The following is a 12,883-nucleotide window of genomic DNA, read 5'->3' as shown; positions in this document are numbered from 1 at the left end:
ATATTTTCACAGCTCACTGTCAGTAAATATCGTACAGTAAATATTGGACTACAGGAGAGTTGCAAGCCTGCAAATGTAGAGTTATTTAAAGCTTTGATTTGGTTCTGGAGGCGTGTGGTTACAGCAATTGCGCAGGGTTGGTGCGGCCTGTGGAGGCGGGGCCCAATGTGATATTTTCATGGGGTCCAACATCGCTGGCAGGGCCCCTGACCATGGAAGTTCCAGTGTAATTAAATGTATGTTCAAAACATTTAATTACACAAAATGTATGTTTCAAATCGTCAAATTCAATTTAAGAAATTGTTCAAGTCAGGGAATTTATTCACAGAGATGGTAGTCAATGTACAATATCTGGTATTTGTTGACAGGATTATTTCATCATGTAAAGAAATTAAGAACAATGAAAAATGTGCCACACCTGTTGGGGGCAGTATCAAAACATGGGAGTACAGGGAAGGGAATTCAACCAATCAGGTGCCAGTTTAGGGATGCCCTGTCAAAGATGTTCACCATCAAAACAAGATTGTTTTAGCCAGGTAGTGCGTCAGATCAATTTACGACTGCACAGAAATGTAAACAATTTTGGTAAGGTTTATATTATATTGGTCGTGGTACTAGAAGTGAGTTGATTTATAGTTTATACTGACTACACCATATTTTGCTGTGTAGTAACGTTATCTCGAAATCGCCATTTTAACTTGGTTGTGCGGCCGGTGTCAGGTAGCTAGCTCAACTGGAACTGTAACGTTAGCTCACTATTTCAGACGTTAACCTAGCTAGTACTACGAGTTTTCAAAATAGCATGCTACTATAATTGTCTAACATGCTTAGTTACCATACGTGATTGGCAGTTCGTTGTAGCTAGACTGTTTCAAGTTACAAAGTAAGCTAACTAGCTAACTAGGCTAGTTGGCGAATCCAATCAGCTTATCAACTCTAACTCTACTGGCTAACGTTAGCTATAGTACGTTATTTACAACAACCAAACTGGACAAAACGTTGGATTTGGTCGGGTTTAAGTCGGGCTCAGCGGGTTCGCTGACCCCACAGAAGAAGATGAAGAAGAGGAAGGAGCTTAATGCATTGATCGGACTTGGGGACAGTAAAAGGAAGAAAACCAAGAAGGGGTCCGGCCACAGGCTCCTACGAACCGAGCCCCCAGACTCAGAATCCGAGTCAAGTTCAGATGAAGAGGAATTCAGCAACCTTGGTACTGTCGCTGCTTTCGGGAAGTAAGTGATCAAACTTGTACTTAGTCTCACTAAACCTGTAGAATTATGTTTATCAATGATGCATGAAGCGTGTGACTAAAATATTAATTCAAACTATGTGTTTCTAATTAATCATAGAATAAGTTACGTGCAGTGTTGCAATGTCTGCTATCCCTTGATCCTGTTCATCATACTGGCTGCCTGTGTTATGGCTTGTGCCGGGCTGCTATGGATGCAGATTGCTCTGAAAGAAGACCTGGACTCCCTCAAAGAAAAGCTGCATACTAGTAAGCCATCAGATAGACAAACACAGCAACCTGTCATCTTATTTTATTTAACCTTATTAGCCAACTAGTCTAGCTAGCTTACGTTACCTGGCTGGCTAGCTAACTTTGTAATTTGAAACAGGCTTGCTACCATGAACAATTGTTTTATTTATTTAACTAGGCAAGTCATTTAAGAACAAATTCTTATTTACAATGACGGCCTAGGAACAGTGGGTTAACTGCCTTGTTCAGGGGCAGAACGACATATTTTAACCTTATCAGCTCGGGGATTCAATCTAGCAACCTTTCAGTTACTGGCCCAACGCTCTAACCACTAGTCTACCTGCCGCCCCAGGTAACTACAAAGCATGTAGCTAAGCTTGTTAGACAACTAGCATGCTATTTGTCAACCTTCAGACACAGCCTTTTGGGTTAAATCAAGAATTCAGCCATAAGAGTACACACTACTCTAGTTTACCTTGTAATAAACCTTTGCACAGCCATCACTTATTGCTGAGTTTTACAATCAAACAACCCAATAACTGCAGTTTTAGTAAATTGTTATTAACTTGATGTATCTTCTCTCCACAGTGGAATCCAGCCAGAAAGTGTCATCACATGAAATACCAAAACTAAGTGAAGATCTGAAGATGAAACAGAGAAAGCTGGAGGATATTGAAAGTGGAGACAAGGGTCTGAACAAACTGTGGTCCAACCTTACGGAGATGAACAGAAAGGTAAAGTTGTTTTAGTGAAGGGAAAGTGTTATCAATATCAGCAGAACTAATTATTGTACGGTCTGTTATCCCAGCCACCCCCGTTATGTACACACAAAAGTGTCATAATTCATGGCCATTCATATGCAACCTCTCACACCATGGCAGGTTGAATTGAGGTTAAGAATTTTTCAAAGTTCCAACTTGGAAAAATTGGGTATCTCTAAGCTCAGAGTGAATGTGAAGTGAAATGTGTTTCCCAAGTTTAATTGAATGTTCTTCTCCATTCCATTAGATCAGTTTGCTGGACTCTGCAGTGAACCATCTAAAGGCCAACATCAAATCAGCCTCAGACTTAATCAATCTTCCAACTACAGTTGAAGAGCTCCAAAAGGTAAAACAGTTTTCAGATTAAGAACTATTTGACATATTTGTTTAGAATTACTGCCAATTTCTCAATGTTTGCGTCAACCACAAATGTATCTGGAAAGTGACTCTCAAAATGTTTTAATTTGCAGAGTGTAGCTACAATCGGCAGCACGTTAACCAGTGTGCAACATGATGTCAAGACAATGCAGACAACCCTTGCGGACCAGAAGAAGGAAATGGACGATCTAAAGATGACTATGGTAAAGAAATAGAAATACTAGCTTCCTTTACAGCCCATTCTCTTCAGCTTGAACCTGCACAGTTAGCGTGCCAGAGTGCCAGTTAGCGGTGCCAGTGGCCAAATGCACGGGCTGCAGAATGATCTCAATGAGAGATTATACAACTTCTAGTTATGGAGCGATTTTAGTACCAAAATATTGTATTTTAATTTTAAATTTGTTTTAGGATATTGAATTTGAATGGAATATTTTAGCATTTATAATGTACAATTTAAATCATGAAATTCATAAATGTAACTTTTATTTCCTGATTTAAAACTGAATTGAATGAATATTGCATTCAGTGAATTTAAAATTTACATTCAAATTCAATATTTATAAATTCTGTTTAAATATGGTAGATATTACAATCATTGTGTCCGCATCCAGTTTACAAATTATTATTTCAAGTTAATCAAAGTTTCATATATTCAACTTCTCAGACTTCTTCAAATGTAATTCTCTATATTCAGATTCAAAACCAGAGACATCATCCTGGTACTTTGCCAGCCAGGAAAGGTAGAGGAGAACAGATAGAAAGAATCAAACTCTCTGTGGTAAATAGATGCTTCTGGCAGTTTCTGAAGCCAATGTGGCACGTTGAATGTATTTTCTAACTATGAATTTGGCTCTAGTGTTTTAACCATTTTGGCTATAAGCTATTCTGACCCCATTCCTAAAAGCTAAGACTCTGGAACATGGGTGTGCCTTCTGTTCCCCGCTTTGATGATCACAGACCGTGTAATACACATTATTTGGCCCCCATAAGAATATAGTTGAATAGCCCTTCTAGGGATAGCCTTTCCACTCCCTATTTAATCTTGCTCTTGTGACTGACTGGGATCGAACCAGGTCTCCTGCATGTCACAAGACTGTGTTAGCCCAGTAAGCTAAAGCCTATACTGGGGTCGTTCCACAAAATGAGAGCCTTTAGCATCCCTTTGATATTTTAAGTAAAAATTGTGCACCAATATAGAATTTTTAAAAGCCTGTAATATACAATGAAGTGCCTTTTTAATATACCAGTAGACCACATGGAGAATTTATTTAATCACATTTTTATATCAGTAAATGCTTACTTAAGTGCCAAAATTCTGCATTTCGACATGTCCCTCCGTGCACCCTCTGACTTCTAAAGTGTCCTGCGCAGCCTGTGATCATTATATGGTATTTTATTAGGATCCCCATTAGCTGTTGCAAAAGCAGCAGCTAAACTTCCTGGTGTCCACACAAAACATGAAACATGACATGATACAGAACAATAATAGACAAGAACAGCTCAAGGCAGAATGACATACATTTTTTTAAAGGCACACGTAGCCTACATATCAATGCATACACGCAAACTATCTAGGTCAAATAGGGGAGAGCCGTTGTGCCGTGAGGTGTTGCTTTATCTGTTTTTTTAAACCAGGTTTGCTGTTTATTTAAGCAATATAAAATGGAATGGAGTTCCATGCAATAATGGCTCTATATAATACTGTATGCCTTCTTGAATTTGTTCTGGATTTGGGGACTGTGAAAAGACCTCTGGTGGCATGTCTGGTGGGGTAAGTGTGTGTCAGAGCTGTGTGTAAGTTGACTATGCAAACAATTTTTTAATTTTCAACACAATGTTTCTTATCAAAAGAAGTGATGCAGTCAACTCTTACAGGCTGACTACACTGCTCGTGTCACGTGCGTGAGCGTTGCAAAATTAATTTAGAAATCTATATTATTCAATTATTGCACCCACACTGCTCGCACGCGCCAATGAGCGTCTGCATTGCCAAGGGCTAAAATAGAAGTCAGTTCTATTTGTGACGCAGATCGCGCTGCAAGTCCTGCCTCTCCCATCTCCTCATTGGTTTGAAGAAGCAGGTACCCACGTGCCATCTCCTCATTGGTTATACCCACGTGGATGACTGAAAGACGAACAAGGTCACTGGCGGTAATGCACCTAATTTATGAAAGTTGCCAATCGCAATATAAAGTTGAGAAGAAAAACCCTAGAAGGAGGAGAGATGACTAGAAACGATTCGGTTGACCGTTTTGTGTGGACAGTTTTATGTGTGGATTAATTGTCGGAGTAGAGGACCTTGTGCATTTCAGGTAAAATAACAACTCAATGTTTATATCCCAGGACAAATTAGCTAGCAACAGCAAGCTAGCTAAATAAAACAAATTAGCTAGCAAGTGCAAGCTAGCTAGCTAAATTGCCATAAATGTTTAACGCTTTTCAACCTGTCCCCAAATTAATGTAATTGGTTCAGAGTTTGTTTTGATATTTTAACCTGCGTGTCGTGATCGCGTTTGGTGTGGGGGGACAAAATAAATGTATGCACGATGGCGCACGCGCGCAGCCGGTTTGGGTTCCGTGTTAGCCAAGAGAGACTGACATGCAGAGTATTTATATCAGCCCTCTGATCGCAATGAAGAGCAAGATGTGCCACTCTGTTCTGGGCCAGTTACAGCTTAACTAGGTATTTCCTTGCAGCACTGGACCACACGACTGGACAATAATCAAGATTAGACAAAACTAGAGCCTGCAGAACTTGCTTTTTGGAGTGTGGTGTCAAAAAACCAGAGCATCTATTTATTACGGACAGACCTCTCCCCATCTTTAAAACCATTGAATCTATATGTTTTGACCATGACTGTTTACAATCTAAGGTAACACCAAGTAAGTCTCCTCAACTTGGTCAACAGCCACACCATTCATTACCAGATTCAGCTGAGGTCTAGAACTTAAGCAATGATTTGTACGAAATTCAATGCTCTTAGTTTTAGAGATGTTCAGGACCAGTTTATTACTAGCCACCCATTCCAAAACAGACTGCAACTCTTTAAGGGTTTCAGCGACTTTATTAGTTGTGGTTGCTGATGCTTATATGGTTGAATCATCAGCATACATGGACACAGATGCTTTGTTCAGTGGCAGGTCATTGGTAGAAATAGAAAAGAGTAGAGGGCCTAGAGAGCTGCCCTGCGGTACAGCACACTTTACATGTTTGATATTAGAGAAGCTTCCATTAAAGAAAACCCTTTGAGTTCTATTAGATAGCTCTGAATCCACGATATGGCAGAGGTTGAAAAGCCATAACACAAGTTTTTTCAACAACAGGTTATTGTCAATAATATCAGAGGCTGCACTGAAATCTAACAGTACAGCTCCCACAATCTTCCAACTATCAATTTCTTTCAACCAATCATCAGTCATTTGTATCAGTGCAGTACATGTTGAGTGCCCTTCTCTATAAGCATGGAGGGGAACAGAAGGCATGGCCAGAATCTTAGCGTTCAGGAATAGAATCATAATTGCTGTTCAAATGCTAGAGTCAAATTCATAGGAAGAAAATAAATTCAACGTGCCACATTGGCTTTGATTCTTTCGGAGTTTCTTTCTGTTTGGAGTTTGATTCTATCTGTTCTCCTCTACCTTTCCTGACTGGCAAATTACCAGGATATTGTCTCTGGTTTTGAATCTGAATTTACAGAACTGAATTTGAAAACTGAATCTGAATGCATTTGAGAAGTTTAATATATGAAACTTGAATTAACTTGAAACTATAGCTTGTAAACTTGATACAGACAATGAATGCAATATCTACCATATTGAAACGAAATACAGTTGAAGTCGGAAGTTTACATACACTTAGGTTGGAGTCATTAAAACTCGTTTTTCAACCACTCCACAAATTTCTTGTGAACAAACTATATTTTTGGCGTGTCGGTTAGGACATCTACTTTGTGCATGACACAAGTCATTTTTCGAACAATTGTTTACAGACAGATTATTTCACTTATAATTCATTGTATCACAATTCCAGTGGGTCAGAAGTTTACATACACTAAGTTGACTGTGCCTTTAAACACCTTGGAAAATTCCAGAAAATGATGTCATAGCTTTAGAAGCTTCTGATAGGCTAATTGACATAATTTGAGTCAATTGGAGGTGTACCTATTGATGTATTTCAAGGCCTACCTTCAAACTCAGTGCCTCTTTGCTTGACATCATGGGAAATTCAGAAGAAATCAGAGAGACCTCAGGGAAAAAAAATGTAGACCTCCACAAGTCTGGTTCATCCTTGGGAGCAATTTCCAACCCCCTGAAGGTACCACGTTCATCTGTACAAACAATAGTACGTAAGTATAAACACCATGGGATCACGCAGCCGTCAGGAAGGAGACGCGTTCTGTCTCCTAGAGATGAACGTACTTTGGTGTGAAAAGTGCAAATCAATCCCAGAACAACAGCAAAGGACCTTGTGAAGATGCTGGAGGAAACAGGTACAAAAGTACCAATATCCACAGTAAAACGAGTCCTATATCGACATAACCTGAAAGGCCGCTCAGCAAGGCAGAAGCCACTGCTTCAAAACCGCCATAAAAAAGCCAGACTACTGCACATGGGGACAAAGAACGTACTTTTTGGAGAAATGTCCTCTGGTCTGATGTAACAAAAATAGAACTGTTTGGCCAGAATGACCATCGTTATGTTTGGAGGAAAAAGGGGGATGCTTGCAAGCCGAAGGACACCATCCCAACCATGAAGCACGGGGGTGGCAGCATCATGTTATGGGGGTGCTTTGCTGCAGGAGGGACTAGTAGGAAAATTATGTGGATATATTGAAGCAATATCTCAAAACATCAGTCAGGAAGTTAAAGCTTGGTCGCAAATGGGTCTTCCAAATGGACAATGACCCCAAGCATACTTCCAAAGTTGTGGCAAAATGGCTTAAGGACAACAAAGTCAAGGTATTGGAGTGGCCATCACAAAGCCCTGACCTCAATCCTATAGAAAATGTGTGGGCAGAACTGAAAAAGCGTGTGCGAGCAAGGAGGCCTACAAACCTGACTCAGTTACACCAGCTCTGTCAGGAAGAATGGGCCAAATGTGTATATATATGTACAGAACATATTGCAGTTCAATATTCAATTAAATCAAAATATAACTTTTAAACTGAATGCAATTCATTCAATACAGTTTCAAATCATGAAATACTAGTTCAATTTGTGCATTACAAATTCTAAAATATTAAATTCAAATTCAATATCTTAATACAAATTCTAAATAATGGAATTCAAAATATTATTCTCTATGACAAAGGATTCTGAGGCTAAAAAATCAAATGCCAAATCGACAGCTTCAGCTGAAAAGGAGACAAGAAACCGCTCATCAACATTAGCTCTAAACCAGGTACTAGTACACTACTCATTGTTAATCAATTCCATTCTCATACCGTTTCAAAACATTTGTAAAGGATGGAATAATGAATTTTTATGCAATTTATTTTCTCACACACAAGTACTTTGGGTTGAAATAGAGGGGGATTCATTTCAGATGTGATTTATTTTCTGAAATCAGGAATTCAGTCAGTTTCTTACATCTGTATGTCATTAAAATGGACTGGTGGTAGCCTCTCCTATTAGATTTTCTATGCTGTGCCGATAAATTACTTGATCAAAGATTCCTTTTTGTCACATGCTTACGTTTTCTGTATCCATTCTGTCCATCAGTCATATGAAAAAGGAAGACCTTTTATATATACTCAGCAAAAAAAGAAAAGTCCTCACTGTCAACTGCGTTTTATTTTCAGAAAACTTAACATGTGGACATTTTTGCATGAATATAACAAGATTCAACAACTGAGACACAAACTGAACAAGTTCCACAGACATGTGACTAACAGAAATGGAATGTGTCCCTGAACAAAGGGGGGGGTCAAAATCAAAAGTAACAGTCATTATCTGGTGTGGCCACCAGCTGCATTAAGTACGGCAGTGCATCTTCTCCTCATGGACTGCACCAGATTTGCCAGTTCTTGTGTGAGATGTTACCCCACTCTTCCACCAAGGCACCTGCAAGTTCCCGGACATTTCTGGGGGGAATGGCCCTAGCCCTCACCCTCCGATCCAACAGGTCCCAGACGTGCTCAATGGGATTGAGATCCGGGCTCTTCGCTGGCCATGGCAGAACACTGACATTCCTGTCTTGCAGGAAATCACGCACAGAACGAGCAGTATGGCTGGTGGCATTGTCATGCTGAAGGGTCATGTCAGGATGAGCCTGCAGGAAGGGTACCACATGAGGGAGGAGGATGTCTTCCCTGTAACGCACAGCATTGAGATTGCCTGCAATGACGACAAGCTCAGTTCGATAATGCTGTGACAAACTGCCCCAGACCATGACGGACCGTCCACCTCTAAATCGATGCCGCTCCAGAGTACAGGCCTCGGTGTAACGCTCATTCCTTCGACGATAAACACGAATCCGACAATCATCCCTAGTGAGACAAAACCGCGACTTGTCAGTGAAGAGCACTTTTTGCCAGTCCTGTCTGGTCCAGCGATGGTGGGTTTGTGCCCATAGGCGACGTTGTTGCCGCTGATGTCTGGTGAGGACCTGCCCTACCACAGGCTTACAAGCCCAGTCCAGCCTCTCTCAGCCTATTGCGGACAGTCTGAGCACTGATAGAGGGATTGTGTGTTCCTGGTGTAACTTGGGCAGTTGTTTCCATCCTGTACCTGTCCCGCAGGTGTGATGTTTGGATGTACTGATCCTGTGAAGGTGTTGTTACACGTGGTCTGCCACTGCAAGGACGACCAGCTGTCCGTCCTGTCTCCCTGTAGCGCTGTCTTAGGCGTCTCACAGTATGGACATTGCAATTTATTTCCCTGGCCACATCTGCAGTCCTCATGCCTCCTTGCAGTATGCCTAAGGCACGTTCACGCAGATTAGCAGGGACCCTGGGTATCTTTCATTTGGTGTCTTTCTTTTGGAGTCAGTAGAAAAGCCTCTTTAGTGTCCTAAGTTTTCATAACTGTACCTACTGTCTGTAAGCTGTTAGTGTCTTAATGACCTTTCCACAGTTGCATGTTCATTAATTGTTTATGGTTCATTGAACAAGCATGGGAAACAGTGTTTAAACCCTTTACAATGAAGATCTGTGAAGTTATTTGGATTTTTACGATATATCTTTGAAAGAGGGTCCTGAAATAAGGTTGTTTCTTTTTTTGCTGAGTTTATGCATGTTTTTGTGTCGTATTGTTACAGGACGTAACTCACCTGAGAGAGGTTGTGAGTGAGGTTAACAAGACCCAGACACTGTACCACGCATGGACCGATGACCAGATCCACAGTCTCCACACCGCTGTGTCCAACCTCACTCAGAGGGTGTCTTTTATAGAGCAGGGCTCTGCCCAAACAACACCATTCAGTGTGAGTAATGGGATGGAAGTGGTTCACGGTTCTGTCAAGGCACACAGAAGATAAGATACAGACTCGTAGAGTGGTATGTAGCAAGAGCTGCTTGATCGGTGGCTATGTGCCTAGATAAGTACTGTTGTTATTGTTCTAATGTCGAAATGCATTTTACATTGTAGCGTTCATGATTCCTAGTTGATTCCTAGTTAAACACACCAACAATTATGTTATAATCACTTCATGCTAAAAAACTAAGCTAAAATAATATAAAACTAAAGGTACATTTCAACCTATTTAAGGACCTTGTGGAGGTCGTTGAACCAGTGCCCGTCAGTGGAGATGCAACAGAACCAGTAAAGGACCTGGTCACAGAGAGAGACACCAATGCAGATGGAATTAACGAAGCAACTTCAGAAGCTACACATGGTATAATAAGATCAGACAGGAAAGCTTATTTGTCCATGACATTTTCATAAGAAATAAGTATAGTGAAGTACAATGTTAACTGTGGATGACTGTCCTGTTCTTTCTCCTCCACAGGTTCAAAGCCAACAAGACGTCCACGGTTTTTGACGTCAAATCGCTCCAAGAGAGAGTCTGGAATAGAAAACCTTAAAACTGTGTCATTTCCTGGAGTTAGCTCTTTGAAAGGTATTGTCGTGTCTTTGGCTATGCCAGATTAATTGCTATGACATACTATTCTATAAAATAATTTCTCCGTAATTAATATTACCTGATTGAACTAATCATGTAAATGTAATTAACTAGAGAGGGACACCACGAAAGAATATTTATAGAGCTGTTATCTTCCGAATAAACTCTTAAAGATTTAGTAATATTTTACATCCATAGCAGTCACATTAATCGTCATTTTATTCAGTCTCATCTGAAAGTTGTAAATCCTTGGTTATCTGCAAGAATTCTGGCTAACAAGTTGAATCAGCAATACAAAATTGGGTTTAATTATTTATTTACTAAATACCTAACTAATCACACAGAATCACACATACACAATTAAATCATAACTTGATTACAAATTGCCGTCATAAAGGAAAACGTCCCTAGCGGGCGGAATAGATATGACAGCTTGTTACACAAAGGGAAGGGGCTGAGTTTTAGTGAAAGCGCGGGAGACTGGGACAGAGGCGAAGCTGTACTATCGTAAATACAGTATCTTATGCATTCTAAATTACCGCCCATTTAGAAAAGGAAAATGCAATAAATATTTACTCTGAGCTGCGCTTCAGTAGGTTGGTGGTAGATGGAAGACCGTCTTGCCAAACCGAGTCCTCTGTCCTTTGAAGAATGTCTCTGGTTACGTTGGAGTAACGTCGATGTGTAGTAGACGGGATACTCTGACTGTCCTTCCTAACGTGCGTTTGTAGCAGCTGTTGCTAACTCAACGGCTAGGAGGTAACACTTCTGTAGTGAATACGAGTTCAAAGTTCATACCATTTGCAACCAAAGTCCATGCTGATGTTGGCTTAGTTCTGTAGTTATTATCTGAACCATTCTGACATCGGATCGTCATCCTAATGTACCCGGAACAGGAAGTTATATTTTTGTCAATGGCTTATATAGTGGAGGGAGAGGGGTGTGTCTGAAAAGTTTGTAACCCATGTCTCTTCACAGGGGCGGGCCCCTGGTTGAACAGAGGCCCAAACTTATGAAAACCCAAATCTCTCATTTGGAAGCTAAAATTACATTTCATCTCTTCACAAATAATTTCATATTCAAACATTTGAATTAAACAACAATTCCATGTGAATCCGATACCTCTGACGTTTAGACTTTCCACAGTAGAGTTTGTCATTCTATCATTGATGAGAATGTGTCAGAGGGCAACCGAACTGACATAATATACCTTAAGTACCACCGCATATGTTCAGTTGGTCGGATTACCAGAATATAGTTAATTTCCCCCCAACTTCTGATGTTCCCAGAATCTCTGTTAACCAAGGGGTTTTCTTATGTCACATCAGTTATAGTAGGGAGAGGGAAAAAGAGGTATTTATGACTGTCATAAACCTACCCCCAGGCCAACGTCATTCATCCCCCTCCTCTCCCCTGTAACTATTCCCCAGGTCGTTGCTGCAAATGAGAACGTGTTCTCAGTCAACTTACCTGGTAAAATAACGGTAAAATAAATAAATAAATAAATAAACTTTTAGTTATGAAGTTTCATATCTGTGATCATACATCAAAATCTTAGTCATATACAGAGTATCCTGCATCCACAGTTAAGGAGAAATGCAGATATGAATCTCCGATTGACAGTGTGCTTGAGCAAGGAATTTGTGCATTTTATTTTGTGGCCAATGAACAATTACCTGAAACTTCTACTTCCACTAGATCTCAATGAGCTCTTTGAGCACACAGGGACCGACCCCACCTCTCAGGGAATGTCTTACCAAGTCCTGAGGAAACTCTTTGACACCGCAACACCAGACCCCCGTAGCCTGGATCGCTACGACAAAGACGGGGACCAGAGGTTCTCACTGGCTGAACTGAAAGCTGCTGCAGGTCTGTGAGAAGAAGTGGCTGAGGCTGCAGAGCACAGTATTGAACAGGGAGAGGTCTCTGTTGTGTATGTGGAGTTTGAACTGAGTATTTAATAACAAGCTGAATGTGGAACAGTGGCACTGGCATGCTCCCCTACACACTTAAGCTACAGTCAGCTACCCAGATACAAGGTTTGATGTTTCTTATTATTTGGCAAAACAGTTTACAAAATGTACATGTAGAAAATGCTTAGAGGTCTGTAGAAAATCCTCAGCATTGTACTTTGTAACGGAAATGATTGTATTAAATTGTGCTTTGCATGTTGCTAATAATGTAACAATGTCTAATGTATCGA

At 40.4% G+C, this 12,883-nt stretch overlaps 1 protein-coding gene across 1 annotated transcript; it reads left to right on the top strand.

The window, feature by feature from the left end:
* The first annotated feature begins 495 nt into the window (after positions 1–495).
* LOC139550622 (EF-hand calcium-binding domain-containing protein 14-like) lies at positions 496–12,765 on the top strand. The gene is made up of 9 exons (XM_071361626.1): positions 496–1,232; positions 1,350–1,498; positions 2,069–2,214; positions 2,489–2,587; positions 2,712–2,822; positions 9,877–10,041; positions 10,326–10,452; positions 10,567–10,677; positions 12,379–12,765. Exons 1-9 carry the CDS (start codon positions 1,057–1,059, stop codon positions 12,555–12,557), a joined length of 1,263 nt encoding a protein of 420 aa, XP_071217727.1. The 5' UTR covers positions 496–1,056; the 3' UTR covers positions 12,558–12,765.
* Positions 12,766–12,883: the final 118 nt, after the last annotated feature.

Source organism: Salvelinus alpinus, chromosome 23, assembly GCF_045679555.1.
Source record: "Salvelinus alpinus chromosome 23, SLU_Salpinus.1, whole genome shotgun sequence".
Taxonomy (NCBI): Eukaryota; Metazoa; Chordata; class Actinopteri; order Salmoniformes; family Salmonidae; genus Salvelinus; species Salvelinus alpinus.
This window is presented reverse-complemented; position numbering and strand designations above follow the sequence as displayed.